The sequence below is a fragment of the Tursiops truncatus genome, chromosome 2 (assembly GCF_011762595.2).
Source record: "Tursiops truncatus isolate mTurTru1 chromosome 2, mTurTru1.mat.Y, whole genome shotgun sequence".
NCBI lineage: Eukaryota > Metazoa > Chordata > Mammalia > Artiodactyla > Delphinidae > Tursiops > Tursiops truncatus.
This window is the reverse complement of record NC_047035.1, coordinates 34587307-34613395: the sequence shown is the minus strand read 5'-3', so window position 1 is coordinate 34613395 and position 26089 is coordinate 34587307. Positions and strand designations below refer to the sequence as shown.

Sequence of the window (26089 nt, the reverse complement as noted above, 5' to 3'; positions counted from 1 at the left end):
GGTTTCTTCCTTATTGTCACCAGTTAAAAGCATTATGATTACTAAGACCCTAATTCTATTATCTTCATTTTATTTGAAATGTAGTAATATAAAGGCAGGTGACCTAAAGGATCAATATAGCAGATCCTTTCAAAGGGAGGGTTTAGAGAACATAATTTTAATTAGTGAAAGTTTACTCCTAGGGGGAAAAAGCCTTAAAATGCAACTAAAGAATTACATTGGTTGTGTGCCTTTTACCTATTTGAGACTGATGACAGCATGTGGTATGAGGGAGAATTTATCACACTGGTCCTTGCTGGTGTACTAAGCTGCTTGCCTTGAGTTTGTAATTCAGGGTGGTAAAGGTTTTAGGGGTGTTTTTTTTTAAGAAAAAGATGCTGCTTTTTAAATTAAGTTATTTGAGTCTCATTGCCCAACTTTTGGGGTTTTTTTCCAGTAAAATATTTGCTAGGTGCCACGTAGAAGCTTCAGTTCTCTTCATAATAGAGTGGGGATCTGTTTGAACACAATTACAATGGTTTTTCTGTGTTTCCATCATGTTTTTCTTTAAGAGCTGATTGTTCTAAAGGTAAATAAATAATATATACAAAGGTAAATAAATTTCATAGGTAACGTATGGTTTGCAGTTACAGTTACAGTAGCCAGGGTGTAGAAAGTCTTAAGTTAACTTTGGTCTGCTTCATAAATTTAATCTCTTAGGGTACTTGAGGTACTAGATAAATTAATTTTACTAATCATTCCCAAGAAATACTTCTTAGAAGATTAAACCTAACCCACCTTAGTCAGTCCAGGACTAGACTTACCTCAGTGTTAAAGGGAATGGAAAATAGAAGAGTGTGTCGGTGAGCCATTTGAGCCATTTTTGAAGGTTTGTCCCTTTGTTTAATTTAGCAGCCTCTACTAGCTCTTTAAATCCAGAAGTCTAATTTCATATAACCGTTTCCACGAGGGAGCCATGATTGCTGGCTTGCATACTAGGAATATTTAGAGGAGAATCTGGCACATAATTTTCACTTCAGTCTTTCTGAGGAGTCAAAAAAAAGTCTATAAAGCTCACAGCATCAAGAATGTTATCAAACTGTAACAGGTGCTCCTTAAATGTTTGCTGTAAGCAGAGGAATTGAATTTTCACTTTGTTTACTGAATTTTTTTTTAATACTTCAAAAGCCATAACTGTCGAGAAATACCGGTGGCATCAGTGGTGAGTGATTTTATCCCATGCAGGTCTTTTGCTCAGTTTCGCAACAATTTTGCAAATTTATGACCCTTATGAGAAAAAAGATCAATACCTCACTGATCATGAAGGAGAGAACTAACTAAACTTACCCTGGTGACCTAAAAGTATCACTTTCAAATATGAGAACAAGATCACACCCAGCTCCAAATAACTTGAACAGATTTGACAAAGACAATTGACCAGTTTATCCAAATGGATCTCTCCCCACAAAGACTCTTCATTAAAAATTGACGATTTCATCTATTCCCCATACTGCCTTTGAGGTCAAGTGGTTATCGACTCATAACTGAAAATAGTTTGAGTCTCCATTAGGCATAATTAGTTGAAAATCTTAAATGGCCTGGAAAAATATGAACGCAAACCATTTTTCATGTTTTCTAGTAAAACAAGACAAGCCATTACTTACATGGATAATGCTCAGACACTTAGTGGAAACCTACAGAGACATGCTAAGCAGTACAGTTACTACTCAGCTGCCGTACTTGACCTAGCTACTTTTACATCAAGAACAGTGTAAATGGTTCCGGATTTTTAAAAATTCAAGTGCTAGAACTCTTGGCGAGAGTTGACCCCTGGTTTGCCTCAATGTGATAGTCAACTACTTTTCAACACACGATACTGATACCATACAGAGTGGGGTGTAATTGTGCTAATTTAGAGTCAAGAAGCCATCAAACCAAATGCAGTTTAATTCAGGTAAACACCTGTTGATAACAAGAAGCAATAAAGAAACTAATTCCAAGGACATAGACCTTGGTGAAATGCCAAATGGAAAATGGTGCTTTAAAAGGCAGTCTCTTAGAATGTAAGGAATTAAAGTAAAACCTCAGATCAGTTATTCTAGACAAGATTAAGAGGAGACAGTTCAAACTATTGAAGAGAATGAATTTTTACTTAAGCACTTTGGAAGTATCCACTCCCCTTAAATGTAAGTTACGTATCTATTCATTAAAGGAAGCCGAAGCACTTGTACTTGGCAGATTACTGTATTAAACTTGAAAGTAATAAAAATGTTTTTAAAGATACTGTATGATGCAGACTTTTCACTACTTCAGATTAACCTCCTAACTGGTGAAGCTTCTTGGTACCTATTTGTCTCCATTAATCTTCATTCTAAAACCCAAAATTTCATGCCTTGATTTAATTCTTTTCCCACTGACATCTTTCTGTGTCCTTTAGAGAGCTCCTGTTCCTGTCCTTCAACAAACTCCTGCTCTATCTAAATGACATTTTTATCCACAGAAAAACTGTAATTTTACTTTTTTTATATGTGTGACTAATCTGTCTGAGTCCATGATTTCTTTTCTGCAACGTATAATACTTACGAAAGCTTATTTTTCAAAGCAAAACGGTATTTTCAAAATTTTGCCCCCCATCCCCACTTTAAGATGAGGCATGTTTTAGTGACAGATCACTTGAGATGTTTTTATAATCAGCTTGCCTAATAATTCGTATAGCCTTAAGCATGAAAAACCTTTGAAAACTAAAACTTGGTATAGGAATTCTAATAGCCAGGAACAAATAACAATTTTTATTCATTCCAAAGAATGAGTTGCTGACAGCATTTCAGAGAGCACCACCATGACACTATAGTGTTTTATTTAGTATTACAACGTGGCCAGTTAGTGTGACAAGGGAAACCTACTTTGGTACCCAAGGAATGGCTGGTTGTGATGATGAGCGAAAGTCAAGATGCTGATGCCTAATGGCTATTCTAGCATTTCCATGTTAACTTTGAAGGTGGGGAAGGAAATAGCACCACTGCCCACTGTAATCTAAGGAACTCTTCACCAATCTCACTCCAAAGCAGTACAAAATAGAAAAAGCTAAAAGTCTTAACACATTCCCGTTTTCCAGGAAATCCTGTGTCATCTGTTAAGAGGGAGGAATCCTGATCCCATTCCCTCAGGTCCTTGTCACGTTAGCTTTTTGATAGCTTCAATCCACTCTGAACGCTCAGCCTTGCTGCTGGCCTGGATATAATAGTGTGTGTCATCCTTAGTAATCACTTTGAAGAGATTTCCCTGGACATTCCCTTTAACCCCTAGGCAGGAAGAAAAAAAAAAAAAATCAGCGAGTGAACATCCATGTCTGCTTTCAGCTGGGAGTAGCTGAAAGTCAACTGAGACACAGACAAAAACACATACCATGAAGTATTTCTTAGTACAAATGTGTATGGTTAGGAAATCCCACCAGATGTGTGCTTTCCTGTATTCCTCCTGTCCATCCCCTCTCCCTCACCTGTGCCTTAAGGCCTGCCAGTGCTATGTCTGGACATTCTTGGAAGCCCTCCTGGCCTGCCCCCTATGCAAACCACAGGTCTACAGTCTAACTCACATCAAAGAGTCCAGTATGTTTATGTTAAAACCAGACACAGATGTGGGATTTGACTTGAATTGTTTAACTTATTTGAACCTCAATCTCTACATCCATAAGTTAAGAATAATACTATCCTCCTACCTCAACTGTCTATTGTGAAATTAGTGTGCTAATAGTGTGTTGTCAATCCTTAAGCACTATTGTAAGCTACTGTTCTTAGGTGGAAGCCTATGGGCCAGTAAGCACAGAAAAGGATGGGAAAGAATATGAAAGACAAGGGTCATTTAGTTGTGTTGTTAACACACTAAGAACACCCCACTTGCCCTTTCTCTAATCGGCTTCAAAGCTCACACCATTCATCGTCTCGCTGAGAAAGCCCATCAGCCCTCACAGCCCTTCATCAGCAGAGTGTTAACTGAGAGCACAGGAGGGAGGCCCCCGAGATCAGGCCAGGGCGAAAGTTGCCCCTTACCAGTGGGAACGCCATTATCCTCCAGAGCAGATACGAGTGAACCACGAAGAGAAAACCCACCCACTGGCCGGTTCTCTTCCTGCAAAGGAAAGGAGACCTGATTAGGAACTGTGTGAAGGCACAAAAAAGAAGAGTCACCCTCTCATCTATAACCACCCGCAGTCAGCCTGCTAAAGTAGTCTGTGGAGTCATTTGTAACAGCAGTTGAGGCTGAACTTGGACATCACATGGCAAGTCGTCTGCACCAGCGAGGAAGTCCGGGCTTCTTCATTCCACAGCCAGCTGCAGCAGTGCCAACCCCCTCCCTGTCCCTCGGCCCTCCCTGTCCCTCGGCCCTCCTTGTGGTCTAGCAGGGTCCCGGGGTGGGGGGCTGTTTCAAGCTCCTTCAGTTTCTCAGCTTAGGGTGGGGTTCCTGACTGAAGCTCAGCAAGGGAGGAATGTCCATTCTTATTTCAAAAAACAAATGAATACATCTACCAAGACAAGGCTGAACAGGCTGACCAGAAGGACATTTTTCTTTTCTTCTGATTGGAATTAGATCAAACCCAGCATGCAGGACTACTTATTATCTGAAACTCAGAATTATGGCTTAAATATTAAATGGTAAAAGAAACCTTTCAAAACGTTGGTGGGGACATGAGGTTGAGGGGGCAGAATTCATGGACTCTTTGGGTGGAAAGGGGTGAAAAGAGACTAGAAAGCACCAGTTAGGAGTCTCTTTATCAGCCCACCTCACCTTCCCTAGGCACACAGCCAGCTTTGGAGAAACTGAAAGACGCTTTGCCTCTCAAAACAATGTAGATCCACTGAGCAGGCAACAATGTGATGAAAGAAAGGAGTGATCAGACTGTGAGGGGTAGCTTGCACCGTGGAAGGAAAGGCACAGTGGGTGGGAGTTATGGTAGGGATGCTGGGAGGAAGGGCGGAGGGGAAGCCAGCTGCCTGCTCTGCTCTGGAGGGATGTGTCTGGGAGCATGACAAGGCACTCACTTTGGAAGGGTCGTAGTAATGCAGAAAAGCCGGGTCCTTCCTCAGAACAAAGCGCCGCACCTTCCAGTTTTTCCTCTTGTGCCCCTGAGGCAAAGAGAGGGTGCAAGGCTCATCGGTGACAGCTCTCAGTCACTTCCTCCCACCTCTGTGCCTCCAGTGCGGAACCTCGAACCTCCCAGCCAGCCTGCTCCAATGAACGACTTTCTCAAAAGAGCCTGGAGACCTGGGGATTGCAGTGACGTGTCATGGACTTCACGGCTCAGTGACACTTCACCAACAGCGTCACCTTTAGCCGAGCTGACACAGCCAAAGAGGGTCAGCACTGAAAGAAAGGGGGAGCACTGCCTGGACACCACTCAGGGCACACGGAGGACAGGGAGGTCACAGGTTTCAACTGGACCAAGAACTCACAGGCAAACTTGAACCCAAGGGCACCAAATTTTAAGCGTCAACTTAGTCTGAAAACAAACCTACACCTACAGGAATATATGTGCACTTATATACAGTGAAAACCACTTCGGCATTCTGCATCAGAAAAAGAGTAAGGCGTATGGTTACCAAAGGGGAAAGGGGGTGGTGGAGGGATAAATTAGGAGTTGGGGATTAGCAGATACAAACTATTATATATAAAACGGATAAACAACAAGGTCCTACTGTATAGCACAGGGAACTATATTCAATATCCTGTAATAAACCATAATGGAAAAGAATAGGAAAAAGAATATGTATATATATATTTATAACTGAATCACTTTGCTGGACACCAAAAACTAACACGACCTTGTAAATCAACTCTACTGCAAAAAAAAAAAGAGTAAGAAACAATCAATTATATGTTTAAATCTAAGCGTGGAAGATACTGCCATGCGTGTGACTGTGGCTTCACCCCTAGGTCACAAAGCTTCCTTAACCCTCTAGTCTGGAGCACCCCGAGTCCCTCCCACACCCTCCTCCTCTCCCAGGACCTCACTACCTCCCCTCACCAGACTCCCTTCAGGCCCAGCAGAAGCAGAGCCCTTGGAATAAACAGGCAGTTACGTGGACGGTAAGCAATCTAAGAGCAGAAGGGGATCCTGATACGCAAGAAGCAGGTGACAATGACATCGAGTGCTCCAAGAAGATGGGAACGGTGCGGAGCAGTGTTGTACAGACGCACACATTCACGTGGCGTGTCAGGAGTGCATAGACACAAGAGGTGTGTAGGAGACTCGCTTACACCTCACGTGCCGGGACGCGGCAGCTTGGTTTGCAGGCACAGGTGGACATGCCGCAGGCGTGACTGTGACCCAGCCGTCCCCGCTTAACGTGGCCGCTCTCCCAACGTGGTAGGAGCAGTGGCCACGGTCAGTTTTTAAACACAGAGATTACACTGCAGAATTTCACCTTCAACCTACTGAAGTAGGTGGAGAAAATACTTCTCAAGGGGGCAGGCAGAGTCCCACAAAAGCAGGCAGAGACCCCAGGAAGCCTCAGGGAGCAGAAAGCCAGCAAAGGCAAAATGCCAACCAGTAGGCAATGCCCTTCCAGACAAATAAGTGAACTGGGCAGTGACATAGGCATTGTTTTCTAATGCTGTGATAACTACTTGTGTGCACTTTTCCCGGAACGCCCCCTTGTCTGGGGCTCGTGTATGCGCGAGTGGACACGTGCATGCCCCTTGATTTGCTCCCGGTGGCTGCCACTGGACCCTGACTTTAGCAGATTCTGCTGATAATTAGTGCCCCTGGCAGTCTCAGCCCTTCCCGCCCTTTGCGGGGATTCCTGCCTCCCCCGAGCTTGCGAACTGCCCATCTGCTCCCCGCTCCAAGGCGGCCATACCTGCTTGGCCAGATAGCCTTGCTTTACCACTGTGCCACTTAACTCCACGGTGCTGAGACTGATTTCTTCCTTGGAGCTTATCTTCCTCTTGGGGCTCTCAGCCTATCGGGAAGGAGAGAGCAAGGACTCTGTTACCAAAAAGTCCTAGTTCTAGGCTGTGGAGGCTACCGCGGGGGAAAGGAAAAGCCTCCATACAGAAAACCCACTCCACCTGGGGTGAAGCTTGGCCTCTCACCCGTGACTGTGGATCCCCGCCCGCCCCCCCACTCTGTTGCCTCTTCCTCTCTCTGCCCCAGTGGCAACAGGAACCCACTCCCTAACTTACAAAAGTGTACAGGGCCATGGAGTCATCCAGGAACTGATCAGTCAGATCCCCAGAGCGAATGGCTCCCGTGCTTCGGGTGCCTACCGGCCTCAGGAAGTTCTCCTCCATGAGCATGGAGGCCAGGGTCACGGCCTCCAGACGGCTGGCTGCGAAGTTGTTGGAGATGAGCCAGTCCACCAGGGAGGAGCCTGCATCAGGGTAAGGGCAGCACCCGTCAGACGACAGGCTCCAGACCAGCTTCCTCAGGGGTGCTTGGCTGTGACCTCATTGACCTTGACCTCTTGGGCAGCCTTGCATAGCCTTGGGGCTCTGCCCTAGAGCAGACCGAAGGTCACACCTGCTGCTCAGAGCTGTGGCCGCACTCACATGTGGCCATCTCAGGCCAGCCCCTCGGCTGGCAGGCAGCTCTGGCCTCAACACAAGCCGTTCAAGCCAGAGTCCCGGATCACCAAGTTCCAGGTTTCCAGTGCCTGGCCCAGCCCCCGAGAGGGGAGGCTCACCTATGAAGGTCTTTTTGTAGGTGCTTCCCTGCTCCATGTTGGGGCTTGGCCGGATTCCGCTGCTGCTGTCATGCATCTTGTCCACAATGCGACTACACAGAAGGAAGGCAAAGGAGAGGGACCCTGGTCACACTGACAGGTATGAGGGAGGGTCCAAAAGTCATTGCTAAGGGTGTAAAGCACATGGCACATGGGATGATACACATCGCAAAAAAAGGGGTATTCCATTATGCATCAGGATTTGAGAGGTAGGATTTGGTGACGTTTCTTTTTCTTCTTGCTCATCTAAATGTTCTAATATTTCTAGACTAGACAGGTATTACTTCTGTAGTAGAACTAATGAGCTGTGGCTTTTAATTTAGAAACAAAAGAATGTTCAGTAATGATTCTCTATGATCTACTGCATAAAGTTCAAACTCCTCCAGCTACTTCTCAAAGTCACCCATCACTTGAACCCACACTCATCTGCCACTGGTCCTCCTTGCACTCACCACGGTTCAGCCGCGCCCTAGATGCACAATCAAGATCCCAGAGCCTGGTATGAAGCTTTTTGGTAGTTTTGCTACCTGGAAGGTTAGGGGGTATTTCCTGCAGATGGGCTGATGTAAGAGATTCCATGATGGGAACTCCTTTCATCCGTCCCTACTTTATAGTATCGCCTCCACTACTGTTTTCCTTCTGTTCTGTGGGATGATTCCTGCCACAAATGGAAGATCTTTTCTCATTCTCTGTTTATGTACTTGGGCTGGAAAGTCCCTGAGATGAGACTTTGTTTATTCTCATTTGCATCTCCTGAGCACGTAGAGCAATGTATGGCATGCAGTAGGCACTCAATAACTGTTTCTTGAATGAATGAATAAATGAATGAATGGATGAAGAATCCCACAGAGTGAGAATGCAACTGCTACCGGAACACATCGTTCTTGCTCCCAGGCTGCAAACAAGACTAATGACTTGGGTGAGCAGGGATTCCTGGGGAGCTGTCACATAGCCCTGAGCACCCTGGGTGAAACTGAAGAGAGGGTGTCAAGACACCCCCTGAGGGGGGCAGGAGCAGCAGAGGCCCCAAGAGGTTCCCAGGGCAGGTAGGTAGGGCCACTCCCAGGCAGAGAAAACGATGTAAGCAGGACAGTGACAGCGAAAGGCCCTGAAGTACAATGGTGGTACCAGTCAGGCCTGGGTAACAGCCACAGGCCGCTCCCCCCGCCAAACCCCACCCCAACCCCGCATCCCCGCTGCACACACACAGAAGAGTCTGCAGCCAGGCCAGATAGGGCAAGGGCAGGGCCCAGGCACTCACTGCAGGCTGATGTGAGGGGGCAGCTTGAAGGAGTTCTTCAATATGTGGAGCTGTTGGACCTTGCCCGGCTGCCCCGCGTGAATAGCTCCTGTTATCTCAAAGGCCCAGGCGTCCCTCTCCTCTCGAGAACAGGCCTCCAGGAAGTACTCCGTGGATGTTTGAGTCTTCAGCTTAATGAGGAGCTGTGGGAAAACAGCCAGTCAGACCAAGCAGGCAAGAGAATGCTGGCTGAGCAGCTAAAATGACAGAACCGAGGGGAATCTAGGAGGCCACATGGTCCAGTGACTGCCGAGTGCCCGAGTGCTCAACCACACCCCAGCTGGTGGTCTTTAAAGATTTGCTTGTATACCTCCAGTGACGGGGAGCTCACCACCTTTCCCCTTTGGACAGACTCATTAGCATAGGGTCTGCTTCCTGGGCACTTGGTCTCTCTGCTCCTGATTCTGCCTTCTAGAACCACATAGATTAAGCTCACCTCCTATGACAGCCCCTGTGCTGAAGTGGGAAATGCACAGGCTTCCAGGTCACACTGATGTGGATACTTAGCTATGGACGTTTGGGCACATTAAAGGACCCACTGACTCTCAGTTCCTTCATCTGTCGTATGAGGCTATTAATGCCTACCTTGAAGGAACTGTTAGTTCTGTTCCTTTTCATCCTCTCTCTAATCGGGTCTAATCATCCCAAGTCTTTCACACGTTCCTCATATGACACTGTTTAAACTTTCTCAACCAGTTTATGCCCTGCTAAATGTTCTGCAGTTGGTTCAACATCCTCATAAAATATGACCCTTGGAATGGAACAAACTGCTCCAGGGAAGGTCTGGGGGTACAAGGCAGCATGGGCCTGAGGTCTCATTAGCAGTGGCATCCTCAGGGCTTGATGCTCTGTGCAGTCAGCTGAGAGTCTTTTTCAGGTGGGCCACATCTCCTCCATCTTTTAAATGGGCATTTAGGGTTTTTTTTCAAACATTGTTGAGATTTTGCATGTTGATCCTACTAAATGTCATCTGAGTAGACTGGGCTCACCACTTCTGTTGCAAAACAGAAGGATTCTGTCTCATTCTGATTCTGTTTTCCAATGTATTAGCTCCTACCTCGCTTTGCTTGCAAACTTCATCAAGTCCTTCACCTAAACAGCAAAAATGGTGGATAAGACAAGGCGGGCTCACGGTCCCAAAGAGTACCATGTTCCTCCAAGTTAACATGGATTCACTCATCAACATCGTGGAAAGATGAGTTCAACCAGCACCCTGTCAGTCTGTAGTTCGCCATTTTAATGAAAAGATCTCAGGAGAGACTATAAAGTTCCACATGAAACCCAGACACACTTTTTTATAGCTTCCCTAATTAAAACACACACACACACACACACACACACACACACACACGATACACTTTATAACTTGTTCTTAGTGAACCTACTGACTCCTCTTGGCTTCTTCCCCCTCAAGTAGTCATGGACTGGCAGATGCCAATTTTCTCTGTTTGAGAATTTTACGTAGAATTAGCAAGAAGTTCACAGCTCCAGCTAGCAACTTGTCTCCTTTTTTGAAACACAGAACAAAGTTTTCCTATCGCCCGCCTGTTCTACCAGCACTTCTGCTCTCCACTGTTCCTTAAAGACTATGAGGCGGTATCAGGTCAACAAGTTAACCTACAGCAGAGGAGGAGCCAAGATGGCAGAGTAGGAAGAGGTGGAGTTCACGTCTCCTCACAACTAGGGCCCCTACCAGGCACTGGTCAGGGACCTCGGAAACCTAAAGGGACGGGAGGAATCCCCGAGCAACCGGGTAGGATGTTGGGGGGAAGGGGGAGGGGAGGAAAAGCAGAGGCGGGATGGGACTGGCACCTCTGAGGGGCGGCTGGGGGAAGGGAGGGGTTCCCATGATTGGAGGAGCCTGCCCATGGAGCAGGGATTAGCAGGGATGGGGAGAGACCTTCGGGGTACTGGGGGATCGGAGGGGAACGAGGCTAGCGTCTCCCCTGCCTGCTTGAGCCCCAGAGAGCCTGCCGGGGCGCTGGGCCTAAACCTCAGCCCTCCGGGACCCCCTCCAGCCGTGCTGCACCTAAGCTCCGCCCACCACCAAGGCCTTTTCCAGGCTTCTTTTTTTTTTTTTTTTTTTTTTGCTGTCGTGGTTCTGTTTTGCCTTGTGGTTGTTTCATTTATATTTTTATTTTTCCTAATATATTTTTAATTTTTCCAATTTTATTTTATTTTTTATTCTTTGTTACTGTTTTGCTTTTTTTTTGCTGTGCTGCACGGCTTGATTCCCAGGCCGGGGCTCAGACCTGAGCTCCTGTGGTGGGAGCACTAAGCCCAAACCGCTGGACAAACAGTGAACCTCAGACCCCAGGGAATATTAATCGTTGTGAGATCTCCTGGAGGTCCTCATCTCGGCACCAAGACCTAGCTCTATCCAACTGCCTGCAAACTCCAGTAATGGACGCCTCAGGCCAAACAAACAGTAAGACAGGAACACAGCCCCACCCATCAAAGAAAAATGAGACAACACAAAAATATGTTACAGATGAAGAAGCAAGGTAAAAACCTACAAGACCAAATAAATGAAGAGGAAATAGGCAACCTACCTGAAAAAGAATTCAGAGTAATGATAGTAAAGATGATCCAGAATCTCAGAAATAGAATGGAGGCACAGATTGAGAAAATACAAGAAATGTTTAACAAGGACGTAGAAGAACTAAAGACCAAACAAACAGTGATGAACAACACAATAACTGAAATGAAAAACACACTAGGAGGAATCAATAGCAGAATAACTGAAGCAGAAGTATGAATAAGTGACCTGGAAGATAAAATGGTGGAAATAACTGCTGAGGAGCAGAACACAGAAAAACGAATGAAAAGAAGTGAGGACAGTCTCAGAGACCTCTAGGACAACATTAAACGCACCAACATATAAATTATAAGGGTCTCAGAAGAAGAGAAAGAGAAAGGGTCTGAGACAATATTGGAAGAGATTACAGTCAAAAACTTCCTTAACATGGGAAAGGAAATAGCCACCCCAGTCCAGGAAGTGCAGACAGTCCCATACAGGGTAAACCCAGAGAGAAACACACCAAGACACATATTACTCACACTAACAAAAATTAAATTCAAAGAAAAAATATTAAAAGCAGCAAGGGAAAAGCAACAAATAACATACAAGGGAATCCCCATAAGGTTGTCATCTGATTTTTTAGCAGAAGCTCTGCAGACCAGAAGGGAGTGGCAGGATATATTTAAAGTGATAAAAGGGAAAAACCTACAACCAAGATTACTCTACCCAGCAAGGATCTTATTCAGATTGGACAGAAAAATCAAAAGCTTTACAGACAAGCAAAAGCAAAGAGAATTCAGCACCATCAAACCAGCTTTACAGCAAAGGAACTTCTCTAGGAGGGAAACACAAGAGAAGAAAAAGACCCACAAAAACAAACCCAAAGCAATTAAGAAAATGGTAATAGGAACATACGTATGGATAATTACCTTGAATGTAAATGGATTAAATGCTCCAACCAAAAGACACAGACTGGCTGAATAGATACAAAAACAAGACCCGTATATAGGCTGTCTACAAGAGACCCACTTCAGACCTAGGGACACATACAGACTGAAAGTGAGGGGATGGAAAAAGATATACCATGCAAATGGAAATGAAAAGAAAGCTGGAGTAGCAATACTCATATCAGATAAAATAGACTTTAAAATAAAGACTGTTACAAGAGATAAGGAAGGACACTACATAATTAACAAGGGATCAATCCAAGAAGAAGATATCACAATTGTAAATATTTATGCACCCAACATAGGAGCACCTCAAAACATAGGGCAAATGCTAACAGCCATAAAAGGGGAAATCGACAGTAACACAATAATAGTGGGGGACTTTAACACTTCACTTACACCAATGGACAGATCATCCAGACAGAAAATAATAAGGAAACACAAGCTTTAAATGACACGATAGACCAGATAGATTTAATTGATATTTATAGGACATTCCACTCAAAAGCGGCAAAATACACTTTCTTCTCAAGTACACATGGAACATTCTCCAGGATAGATCACATCCTGGGTCACAAATCAAGCCTCGGAAAATTTAAGAAAACTGAAATCGTATCAAGCATCTTTTCTGACCACAACGCTATGAAATTAGAAGTCAATTACAGGAAAAAAACTGTAAAAAACACAAACACATGGAGGCTAAACAATACACTACTAAATAACCAAGAGATCACTGAAGAAATCAAAGACGAAATTAAAAAATACATAGAAACAAATGACAATGAAAGCACAACAATGCAAAACCTATGGGATGCAGCAAAAGCAGTTCTAAGAGGGAAGTTTATAGCAATTCAATCTCACCTCAGGAAATAAGAAAAATCTCAAATAAACAATCTAACAATTTAACAATCTAACAATCTAACAATCTAAACAATCTAACCTTACACCTAAAGCAACCAGAGAGAGAAGAACAAAAAAAACCCAGTTAGTAGAAGGAAAGAAATCATAAAGATCAGAGCAGAAATAAATGAAATAGAAATGAAGAAAACTATAGCAAAGATCAAAAAAGTTGGTTCTTTGAGAAGATAAACAAAATTGATAAACCTTTAGCCAGACTCACCAAGGAAAAAAAGGGAGAGCTTTCAAATCAATAAAATTAGAAATGAAAAAGGAGAAATTACAACTGACACCACAGAAATACAAAGGATTATAAAAGACTACTACAAGCAACTATATGCCAATAATATGGACAACCTGGAAGACATGGAGAAATTCTTGGAAAGGTACAACTTTCCAAGATTGAACCAGGAAGAATTAGAAAATATAAACAGACCAATCACAAGTAATGAAATTGAAACTGTAATTTAAAAATCTCCCAGCAAATAAAAGTCCAGGACCAGATGGCTTCACAGACTAATTCTATCAAACATTTAGAGAAGAGCTAACACCTATACTTCTCAAACTCTTCCAAAAAATTGCAGAGGGAGGAACACTCCCAAACTCATTCTACGAGGCCACCATCACCCTAATAGCAAAACGAGACAAAGATATCACACACAAAAATGAAAATTACAGACCAATATCACCGATGAATATAGATGCAAAAATCCTCAACAAAATTCTAGCAAACAGAAACCAATAACACATTAAAAGGATCATACACCATGATCAAGTGGGATTTATCCCAGGGATGCAAGGATTCTTCAATATATGCAAATCAGTCAATGTGACACACCATATTAACAAATTAAAGAATAAAAACCATAGGATCATCTCAATAGATGCAGAAAAAGCTTTTGACAAAATTCAACAACCATTTATTATAAACTCTCCAGAAAGTGGGCATAGAGGGAACCTACCTCAACATAATAAAGGCCATATATGACAAACCCACAGCAGACATCATTCTCAATGGAGAAAAACTGAAAGCATTTTCTCTAGGATCAGGAACAAGACAAGGCTGTCCACTCTCGCCACTCTTATTCAACATAGTTTTGGAAGTCCTAGCCACGGCAATCAGAGAAGAAAAAGAAATAAAAGGAATACAAATTGGAAAAGAAGAAGTAAAACCGTCACTGTTTGCAGATAATATGATATTATACATAGCAAATCCTAAAGATGCCACCAGAAAACCACTAGAGCTAAGCAGTGAATTTGGTAGAGTTGCAGGATACAAAATTAATGTACAGAAATCTCTTGCATTCCTAAACACTAACAATGAAAGATCAGAAAGAAAAATTAAGGAAACAATCCCATTTACCATCGCAACAAAAAGAATAAAATACCTAGGAATAAACCTACCTAACAACGCAAAAGACCTGTACTCAGAAAACTATAAAACACTGATGAAATAAATCAAAGATGACACAAACAGATGCAGAGATATACTGTGTTCTTGTATTAGAAGAATCAATATTGTGAAAATGACAATACTACCCAAAGCAATCTACAGATTCAATGCAATCCCTATCAAATTACCAGTGACATTTTTCACAGAATTAGAACAAAAAATTTTACAGTTTGCATGGAAACACAAAAGACCTCGAACAGCCAAAGCAATCTTGAGAAAGAAAAATGGAGCTGGAGGAATCAGGCTCCCCGACTTCAGACTACACTACAAAGCTACAGTAATCAAGACAGTGTGGTACTGGCACAAAAACAGAAATATAGATCAATGGTACAGTATAGAAAGCCCAGAGATAACCCCACGCACCTAAGGTCAACTAATCTATGAAAAGGAGGCAAGAATATATAACAGAGAAAAGACAGTCTCTTTGCTGGGAAAACTGGAAAGCTATATGTAAAAGAATGAAATTAGAACCCTACCTAACACCATACACAAAAATAAACTCAAAATGGATTAAAGACCTAAATGTAAGGCTGGGCACTATAAAACTCTTAGAGGAAAACATAGGAAAAACACTCTTTGACATAAATCACAGCAAGATCTTTTTTGACCCAGTTACTAGAGTAATGAAAATTAAAAGAAAAATAAACAAATGGGACCTAATTAAACTTAAAAGCTTTTGCACAGCAAAGGAAACCATAAACAAGATGAAAAGACAACCCTCAGAATGGGAGAAAATATTTGCAAATGAAGCAACTGACAAAGGATTAATCTCCAAAATATACAAACAGCTCATGCAGCTCAATATCAGAAAAACAGACAACCCAATCCAAAAATGGGCAGAAGACCTAAATAGACATTTCTCCAAAGAAGACATACAGATGGCCAAGAGGCACATGAAAAATGCTCAACATCACTAATTATTAGAGAAATGCAAATCAAAACTGCATGAGGTATCACCTCACACCAGTCAGAATGGCCATCATCAGAAAATCTACAAACAGTAGATAGTGGAGAGGGTGTGGAGAAAAGGGAACCCTCTTGCACTGTTGGTGGGAATGTAAATTGATACAGCCACTATGGAGAACAGTATGGGGGTTCCTTAAAAAACTAAAAATAGAACTACCATATGACTCAGCAATCCCACTGCTGGGCTTATACCCCGAGAAAACCATAATTCAAAAAGACACATGTACCCCAATGTGTATTGCAGCACTATTTACAATAGCCAGGACATGCAAGCAACCTAAATGTCCATCAACAGATGAATGGATAAAGAAGATGGGGCGCATATATACAATGGAACATTACTCAGCCATAAAAAAGAACGAAATTGGGTCATTTGTAGAGATGTGGATAGACCTAGAGTCTGTCATACAGAGTGAAATAAGTCAGAAAGAGAAAAACAAATATTGTATATTAATGCATATACGTGGAATCTAGAATAGAGACACATAGAGATCAGACATGTGGACACGGGGCGGGAAGGGGAGAGTGGGATGAACTGGGAGATTAGGACTGACATATATACACCACCATGTGTAAAATAGATAGCTAGTGGGAACATGCTATAAAGCACAGGAAGCTCAGCTTGGTGTTCTGTGACGACCTAGATGGGTGGGATGGGGGGTGGGTGGGAGAGAGGTCCAAGAGGGAGGGGATACATGTATACATATAGCTGATTCACTTCGTCGTACAGCAGAAACTAACACAACATTGTAAAGCAATTATACTCCAATTTTAAAAATTACCACCCCCAAGCAAAAGTTAACCTGCAAGTTCCAAGGTTTAATTTATTGAAACCCAGAGTCTTAAATGCACCTAGAAAACTAGGTTGTCTTCTTAGAACTGTCTCACTTATCTGTAAATCTTTCTTTTTTATTAACCATTTATTCAACAAACATTTACTAAGCATCTGCTATGTGCCCAGACATTGTGTCTGGTCTGATGATGCTACAAGGAAGAAGATGCAGACCCAAGTCTCTTACCAGGCTCAGCACTCCCCAGCAGTCCCATCCCACCCCCACGGAGAGCTACGCCATCTCTTTTAATCAGTGGCATTTCCAGGTTTGCAGTGGAAATTACAGAATGACATTTCACTTTTGCAGCCTCTTAGGCTGGAATGATATTCAATGCCTCTCTCTCCCTTGCCCTCAACATCCAGTCAACGATGTCCTGTCAATGTTTCCTTCATAATGTTTCCTCAGGTTCATCCCTTCTTTCTGCCTCATTTCATGCCTGATTATTTTAACAGCTCCTTTTGTTTCCTATTTGAGAAAAATTTTTTTAAAATTTTAAACTATAAAGGAGTACAAAACAAACACCAGTAAACCCATTACCCATTACCCAGAATTGACTGTCATTAATATTTTCTTATACTTAGAAGATTCATCAATTTGTCTAGAAGAGTCAGAGAAGAAAAACATGATAAGAAAGAAGAAAATGGTAAGACCCCTTCTTTATGGAACTAGTTCTCTTATTAGGAACTGAGCTTAGGTGTTCATTTTGGTCTTCCTAAGAGAGTTTTCACCAGCCCCTTCTCTCAGTCAAGACCTTCAATGGCTCCCTATTACCTGTACCTGGCCCCAGCCAATCTCCCACCACTCCTTCATTGAACATACCCTTTGGCCACAATGCCCATCCTGATCTCTAAATTTATCCCTACCTGTCCCTCCACTTTTACCCAAGATCTTCTACCTGCCCAGAACCTCTGCCTCTTTCCTCTTTCAGATTTTTGCCCAAACCTCTATCCCCCTCAAAGCTGTACCTGAGCAGACAGCCTATGATGGCATTTTCCTCCCCTTCAGCAGTACAGTGTTCTCTGCGGCTAATAATGTTTGTACCAACATTTGGAACTCTGAATGTTTTTCTGTTAATCACTTGCTTTCATAATAAGGTCATTAACTGAAAGAAGCAATCTTACCATTTTCTTCCTTGACACCTCCAAGCCCAGCAAATTTCTTGGTACTTAATGGGCCCTCAGTAAATGATTAATTCAGATTCGTTTCTGATGGTAGAGTTGAAGCTGCCCCGAACTTTTGGAACATGTGCCCCTCGGGGGATGAAAGTCATCCTATTAAACCCCAAGTAGCAGTAATTATTCACATTTGTGTAGTGTCTCCTAGCCTACAAGGTGTTTTGACCCACCGTTACCTTCATGATTCTCATCACAGTCGTGAGAGTCAGGTGTCATTATTTTATCCCATTTTATAGATGAGGGACTAAGGCTCAAAGAGATGCAATTACTTGCCCAAGGTCACATGCCTGGTACGTGATGCAGCCAGGATTTGAGTCTAGGTTTTTCAGTAACTCAGCTCTTCCCATGACCCACACCACCTTCACCAAAGAGGCCAGAGACGGGAGGGTCCAGGGAGTGGGAGGGAGGAGCTGGGAAGCGGGGGCCTTCACTTACTGGTCGGTTTTCATACTCCAGGCAGGGGCAGGTGATGGTGCAGCCATCCAGAAGGATGCGGCCCTTGGGGGGGATCACTTTCCGACCCCCCTCGAGCTTGTAGTACAGCAACGTGTTCTGCTGAAGGGTGAACCATCGCACCTTCCAGTTGTGGACAATGTGACCCTGAGGACAGACAGGAGAACCCTGAGGTGAGGTGGCCGAGGGGACAACGTGGTGTCCAGGGAGAGGTGGCCCATGGCACAGGTGACCAGACTGTGCCAATGGGATCAACTCTCCAATAAGGGGACAGAATTATCTCTCTTTTTTAGCTTAATTTTATTTTTTTACTTTGAAATAGTTTCAATTCAGAGAAAAGCTGAAGAAAATTATAAATTTTTTTACAAAAGCAATTAAGAGTTAGTTTTTAACATGATGAAGCTCCAATCACTTCTCAGTATTTTATTGTGTAACTCCTACCAAAAACTAAAAAGGGTATTTCCAACATAACCACAATACAATCAACATTAGGAAATTTACATGAATATATTATTTTCATCTGTTCCACAAACTCCATTCAAGTTTCACCAATTACCCCAATAATGTCCTTAATTGCCAAAGGATCCAGTTCAGAATCACATGTTTTATTTTCATTTTCATGAAGAAAGCATGAGCTTTGGATCTCTTTGTCATCTCTTTTGAGTATGTAACAAACACCTTTGGCATTGACTTTCTAGTTCCCATCTGTTCTTTTTTTCTGGTTATAATAAGCCTCGAAAGAAACTGCAAAGTCAACAGAAGAAAAGATCCTGCTACTGGGAGACAGCCATTGTTAACATTTTGTATTTCCTTCCAGTCTTTTTCCCTTTTAGTTTTTACTTTCTAGTTTTTTTAAAAATCAGGATATTACATATATGAGTTTTATTTTCTAGTTTTTCTTTTGCTGACTTTGCCAAGCATCGTCTCACACCATTAAATTTCTTTAAAACATGTCTTTTAATGACCACTAGGTGGATGCATCATTTTCTTGTCCATCTCCTGTTGTAACTGAGGTTGTTTTTTTTCCACTATTATAAACAACTCTGCAATGAATATCCTTGCACATAAATTTTGATCTGCATCCCTTAATTTTTTTTCCTTAGGATATATTCCGAAAAAAGAATATTGTTAGTTGAAGGATGTGGGCAATTTGTAAAGTTGAAGCCACAAATTGTTAAGGACGCTAACATTTTTACCTAGCCTGCTGTGACAGGCCTAAAAGGCAGGGGAGTTTGGGGGGCTCTCAGGTGGGTCATGGAGCCAGTGGACAGGATAGTCAGGTGAAGGCAGAGAGTCCGCTTCTAGAACAGAACAGTGGATGGGAGAATGTCTGCTGAAGAATCAGAATGAAATGATTTTGTACACGCTCATGAAAGTGACTTTCTTGGCATGTTTCCCAGAGCAGAGCCCAATTAGGGCTGGATTCTAACCAAGAGAGATGCACTTTATCTGATTCAGAGACTGTCCCCGATTCACTGGTTTCCTGACCCAGCATTTATTAATTTCAAAGGCCCCTTCAGTTCTCATACCTGTGGTGCTGCAATTCTGTTCCGCGCTCAGCGTGCGTGTACTGACTGTGTTAGGGAACCGCAAATTGTCGAAGGAGTCGACTGTGTGAGCACTGGTCTACACCAGACCACGTGGCCCAGACTCAAGTCCCCTCGCCCAGCAATCCCTGCTGAGGGGGTCCTGGCACAGCATTAGCAGTAAAGGCAGTTGCTGGCACACAGGTGTGGCTCCGGCATGGGGGCCGGTGTGAGGCGGAGAAGGGGAGGGGGCAAAATAGTCTTAAACCTTAAAACATAGGTGTTCTGAGCTGAATTATCCCCCCCCCCATTCATATGTTGAAGCCCTAACCCCCTACTACCTTAGAATGTGACTGTATTTGGAGACAGGGCCTTTAAAGGGGTGATTAGGTTAAATAAGGCCATTAGTTGGGCCTTAATCCAACCTGACTGGGGTCTTCACAAGGAGAGGAAATTTGGACACGCAGATGTCAGGGAGGCGTGCACGCAGAGGAAAGGCCATGTGAGCACACAGCAAGAGGCGCCACGTACCAGCCGAGGAGAGAGGCCTCAGAGGAAACCAAGCCTGCCAACAACTTGACCTTAGACTCCGACCTCCAGAACTGCAAGACGATAAATGTGTTGTTTAGGGGGTCCTGTCTGTGGTATTTTGTTACAGCAGCCCTAATAAACTAAAACAACCGGAAAGGAGAAAGGGGCCTGGAGATGTTAGGGAGAAAAGTGTAACCAACACCTGTTGAGCAGAACAAACCAATAGAGATAGGGCTACGTTTCCTGGACAAAATGCTACATTTCCCAGAATCGACGGCAGGAAGGAACAGGGAGGTGGCCAGGTTGCTGCCAGTCCTGTGCACGGGCATTGATGCATGTTGGGCAGCCACCAAGGTGGCAGGACAGTGGTGGAAGGACAGGTTCTTCTGACACCCAATCCCCAGAGTTACCAGGGACAAGTGGCAAACAGCGGCGGCAGTGACGTTTCCACAAGAAACGTCTGGTGGTGCTGTTGGGTATTTTGGTCTGGCTGCCTCATCTCTGGCTGTGTGGCACCCGGCCCTCCCAAATATTCCTGAGTTACTTGATATTTATTATTCTCTATGAAACCCCTTCCGTTGAAACTTGCTAGAGTGGACCGTGTTATGAGCAGCCAAGAATCCAGACTGACAGCAAAGGAGAGCAATCGAAGAAAGGCTGATGAGATAGACTCTACTACGTAGGGTGGAAAACTCGGAGCAGCTGGTGACTTCGCTGGGGCCGGAGGGGAGTCCCTGAAGACTTAAGCAGAAGGATGACAAGCGTAGGTTCTCATGTTAAAAGGACAACCGACCACACCTGAGCAGAACAGCTGAGTAAGGTCGGCCAGACTGGAGCAGCCAGCTCGGCTGGAGGTTACTGTAATAACCCACAAAATGAGAAGGAAAGCCCCCTTATCCCTGCTTCTCAGATAAGCTTCGCCATATCAGACGGCATAAGGGACTCATCCAAAATCAGCAGGCAAATGGTGTCAGAGGCCGAAAGGACAGTGGTATAAGCTGAAAAAGAACCCAGGCTTCCCTTCACCTGGGAATCTGCCTCCCTCTCCAGGCTCCTTATCTGTAAGTGGCTGACTGGGACCAGAGGCCAGTTGGACCATGAATGGCTTAGAGCCCCCTTAGGGGGAAGGAGGAGATTCCATAAGCTGGGACGTGACCCTAGGACTGGGCTTAAGAAGCGCAGAATGGGACTTCTCTGGTGGCACAATGGTTAAGAATCCGCCTGCCAATGCAGGAGACATGGGTTCGAGCCCTGGTCATGTGGAAGATCCCACATGCCGCGGAGCAACTAAGCCCATGTGCCACAACTACTGAGCCTGTGCTCTAGAGCCCACAAGCCACAACTACTGAGCCCGTGTGCCACAACTACTGAGCCCGCATGCCACAACTACTGTAGCCCGTACGCCTAGAGCTCCGCAACAAAGAGAAGCCACCACAATAAGAAGCCCACGCACCGCAATGAAGAGTAGCCCCCACTAGCTTCTCTGTGCAACTAGAGAAAGCCTGTGCACAGCAACAAAGACCCAACGCAGCCAAAAATAAAAATTAAATAAATAAATAAAAATTGAAAAAAAAAAAGCACAGAATGTTACAGCTGGAGGACCCTTTGAAAAAGCCTATACTGTACTTCCTAACTTTAATGATGAGGAAACTCAGACCCAGAAAGGTCTTGCCCAAGACCCTACAACCCCAAAGAAGCAGAGATGGTTTGTGTTGTGGGTTGAATTATGTCCCCCCAAAAGATACATTGAAGTCTTAACCCCAGGGAACTGTGAATGTGATCTTATTTGGAAATAGGGTCTTTGCAGATGTAATCAGGTTAAGATGAGGTCATACTACACTAGGGTGGCCCTAATAACACTAATATGATTGGTGTCCTTATATGAAGACGAAAATTTGGACACTGAAAGACACACAGGGAGACGACAGTCATGTGATGATGGAGGCAGAGATAGGATTATGCATCTACAACTCAAGGAACAGCAAGGAGTGCCTGTGTGAGATAACAGAAAATGCAATATATTGCTCTCTGCCCCCGGTTCTTGGTACAGAGCTCCTGAACCCCCTGTAATTTCCTGGGTGACAGGAGTATCTTTTGTGCTAATGAGGCAACTCTGGGTGGGCTCCTGGGTGAGGGCTGGTCACTGGAAAGACCACACCATGATTAGAAGCTTGGAATTTTCAGCCCCCCCCCCCCATTCTCTTGAGAAAAGAGAAGGGCTGGAAATGGAGTTAACAATCTATCATGCTTACATGATGACACCTCCATAAGGTCCCAGAAATATGGGATTTGGAGAGTTTCCAGGTTGGGGGACACACGGGGGTGCTGGGAGAGTGGTACATTCGGAGAGGGCACAGAAGCTCTGGGCCCCTTCCCACAAACCTTGCCCTACACATCTCTTCCATCCGGATGCTCATTTCTTTCCTTTATCACATTCTTTAATAAGCTGGTAAACATAAGTTAAGTGTTTCCCTGGAACCTCTGATCTATAGGCAGTTGGTCAGAGTACAGGTGACAACCTGGGCTTTTGACTGGTGTCTGAAGTGTGTGTGTGTATTGGGGCATGGGGGAGGGCTGGGGAAGCAGTCTTGTAGGACTGAGCTCTCATGCTGTGGGATCTAACGCCGTCTCTGAGTAGATAGCGTCAGCCTTGAGTTAAATTGTAGGACACACACTGGGTGTTGCAGAGAATTGCTTGGTGTAGGGAAAAACCTCCACACATTTGGTGACTAGAAGAGTCAGAAGTGAAGTGTTCTGTGTAAAAGTAAAGGAACCCCACAGGATAGAGAAACACACAGTGGGGAAGAGCTAGGTTTTTCCTACACAGGAAGGAAAAACCTGCGTGTTTCCTTTACAGCCTGCGAATACAAGAAACAAAAGCGACAAAGAAGGATTCTCCCCTGCAGGTTTCAGAAGGAGTATGGCCCTGCGAACACCTCGATGTGAGACCTTTAGCTTTCGAAACTTCTTCTAGCCTTCTTGCTTTTTTCTTCCAAGCAAATTTTTTCCTTACTCACACCATTTATATTTTTACTCTTTGGATTATAATATTATAAACATTTTTAACATCTGCATAACTAAAATTCACTTGTAATCATTTGTTTATTTGGGGGGACATATAGGTAGTTTCCAGTTTTTTCACTACAGAAATAACACTTTGTTCCTGAAGCTTGTATGGCATTTCCTGGGGATAGAGTCCTACAAATGAAATTTCTAGGCCAGAGCATGTCGACACTGCCGTGTCATTTTCTGAGTGTTGTTTCTGAGGCACAAGCCAGGCAGCAATGCCTGATTCAGTGCTTCAGCTGCTGCTTAAAGCACAAGCAGTCCTACCCACGCAGATCCGCCTTCCTTCCCCCTCACCCTCCTTCTAAAGCCAGGCCCAGTGAGCATTCTGCATTTCTGTCGGGAGCTTTGCTTCCTTCTTGTCTGGGCTGGATTAAGAGCCAAATCCATCATGTCCCTGCCCGTCTCCTGCTTTGCCCTCACTGGTGACGACTGTTCTATATGCTGGGTTTCCAGCTTGGGCCCTGCCCCACTTCTGGACCGTAAACCCCCCCCTGAATCTGTGGAATCCCCCCGTCGTAGCCTTGCACCTTCTCCAGTGGCCACGGGGGCTGCTGTTGCCATCCAGGAGGAGAGGGGAAATGGGGGAGAGGAAAAGTCCGACTGATCAGTGGGCAGGGACAGTTAGCAGGGGCAGGGGCCCCATCCCGGCCTTGTAGGAAAGGGTGTGGCTTCCGCTTGCCTCAGGGTCAGGCTCCAGCTCCAAACTCTTGTCTTTGGGTTTGGCTGGAATGTGCTTTAGGTATTTCAGCCAAGGCCCTCGGTGGGCTCTTGGGGCCAGACCTGGTTGACTGTCCTCACTTCCCTGTACCCTATACTCCCTAAGCTGCCACCCTGGACTGGGTGGCCCATCTGGAAGAGAACTCACATCCTTCCTTCCCTCCAGCCCTCCCCTGACTCTGCGTGGTGGTGGTGTTGGTGGGGAATCATATAAGGCAACCCCCAGGAACAAGGGGACGCCCCAAAGGGCCCCTCTGCGAGGGCTTGTCCTCAACAGGCCCCTACCAGGGCTCGGCTATCCCGGCAATCAACAATGCCCATCAAAACCCCTGCCCAAACACCCCTCTCCCTCTCACCTTATAAGCTGCAGGAAAAGCTCCCCATAGGTGGTTTCTCTGAGGTGCAGCTGCCTCCACAAACTGTGAGGGACCAACCTATCACTTTAATCCCAGTGGCATGGAACAGGCGTGGAATTTTGTACCTGCTTGTATCCACTCTGACCCTTGATCCGGCACAGCCTCCTACACCTCCTGCTTACAGTTTTGAGCAAACAACACACCCGCCCTCCTACATCAAACAGTGTGTAAAATAACATGGCTGCAGTACCTACTGAACAGAAAGTGACTTGAGACCTCAGGGTTGATCTGGTGGCCAGGGGAGGCCGAGTCCCTTCATCCCTCTTCATCCATCCCCCTCCCAAAGCTATAAACGCAGAAGAGCCAAAAGGCTCATCCCCAGATTTTATGCTCTGCTCTTAGGGTTAGCGTAAATGTTTCGTGTGAACATCAATGTTAAAAGAACTTTTAAAAATCTAATTTCCTCTTGCAGCTGCTTTTTCATTCATTTTCTACTTTTTTTTTTTTTTTTGCGGTACGCGGGCCTCTCACTGTTGTGGCCTCTCCCGTTGCGGAGCACAGGCTCCGGACGCGCAGGCTCAGCGGCCATGGCTCACGGGCCCAGCTGCTCTGTGGCATGTGGGATCCTCCCCGACCGGGGCACGAACCCATGTCCCCTGCATCGGCAGGCGGACTCTCAACCACTGCACCACCAGGGAAGCCCTCCCTATATGTTGAGCTTTTGTCTGGACTCTTGCTTGCTGTGGGAAAGGCCACATGGGGTGATGTGGAAGAAACGAGGATGGAGGTTCCAGTCCCGGCTGTTATTAGCCCTGGGGCTCTGGGCAAGCGCTCTCATCTTTCTACCCCTGTTTCCTCATCTGTAATACAGGAATAACAATACCCACCCTGCAGTGGGCAGAAAACGGTTTGGAGTCAGCCTGAGTGGGTTTGATCCTGTTCCATCACGCACTAGTCCAGATCCTGAGCTACTTAACCTCTTGGAGCTTTGTTTTCCCCTTGAAGAAACGGGGGGGTAATGTGATACCACCAACCTGTCGGACTGTTGGGAGGATTAAAGGAGACAACGTCCAGGACTGGTGCACAGTAGGGGCTTAAGAAACATAAGCTTCCTCCTCCCTCACGGGTTATTGTGAAGAATATAGGAGATGATGCATTAACTGGACGGGCGCTGGGGACTACCGAACACACTTTCGTTGTTTTAATACATCATATTTAAATCCTATACGCTTCGTATTTTAGTAAGTTGTTTTAATTAAGCTGTCCACTACGAGTAGCCGCCCCCTGCACCCCACACGCCCTAGCCAAGCGGGATTCTCCTCCTCGCCTGTGCCCTGGCCCCTCTTTTCTATCTAAAGCTCACCCCCAACCACCGTCCACCCGTCTTTCCCTACTACACGCGACTCCGCCCAGCGTGGCCCCAGGCCGGCCGACCGCGGCTCAGGTGAGCCGGCGCCCGCCGCGGGCCCGCCCCGGGCCGTGTCCGGAGAGGCTCCGTTGCGCTCACCCTCTTGACGAGGAAGCCCTCCTTGAGCACGCCGTCCTCCATGTCGCCGCCAGCGCGCCCTCCCCGGTGCGCCGTCCCGCGCTCTCGCTCCTCCGCGCGCAGCTCGGCGCGCGCTGCGCCCAGGAAGCGCCTCCGATC

At 45.1% G+C, this 26089-nt stretch overlaps 1 protein-coding gene across 2 annotated transcripts; it reads right to left on the bottom strand.

Annotated features, from left to right (window-relative positions):
* Positions 1-2801: 2801 nt before the first annotated feature.
* PLEK2 (pleckstrin 2) lies at positions 2802-26083 on the bottom strand. 2 transcript variants are annotated; one of them, XM_004313406.4, is made up of 9 exons: positions 25952-26083; positions 18228-18392; positions 8962-9143; positions 7662-7753; positions 7162-7349; positions 6837-6938; positions 5019-5102; positions 4029-4107; positions 2802-3281 (listed from the first exon to the last, which is right to left on the bottom strand). In XM_004313406.4, exons 1-9 carry the CDS (start codon positions 25991-25993, stop codon positions 3154-3156), a joined length of 1062 nt encoding a protein of 353 aa, XP_004313454.1. In that variant the 5' UTR covers positions 25994-26083; the 3' UTR covers positions 2802-3153. The 2 variants fall into 2 exon arrangements, with proteins under 2 accessions (XP_004313454.1, XP_019777854.1); XM_019922295.3 differs by having other exon boundaries at positions 7246-7349.
* Between the last annotated feature and the right edge of the window lie 6 nt (positions 26084-26089).

Bases quoted from the DNA above. Each gene is read 5' to 3' on its own strand.
- PLEK2 (XM_004313406.4), bottom strand. From the start codon at position 25,993: ATGGAGGACGGCGTGCTCAAGGAGGGCTTCCTCGTCAAGAGG. The intron at 18,393-25,951 runs GTGAGCGCAACG...GTCTGTCCTCAG, and splicing joins AGGGCTTCCTCGTCAAGAGG to GGTCACATTGTCCACAACTG. The intron at 4,108-5,018 runs GTGAGTGCCTTG...TTTCCTTTGCAG, and splicing joins ATTACTACGACCCTTCCAAA to GAAGAGAACCGGCCAGTGGG.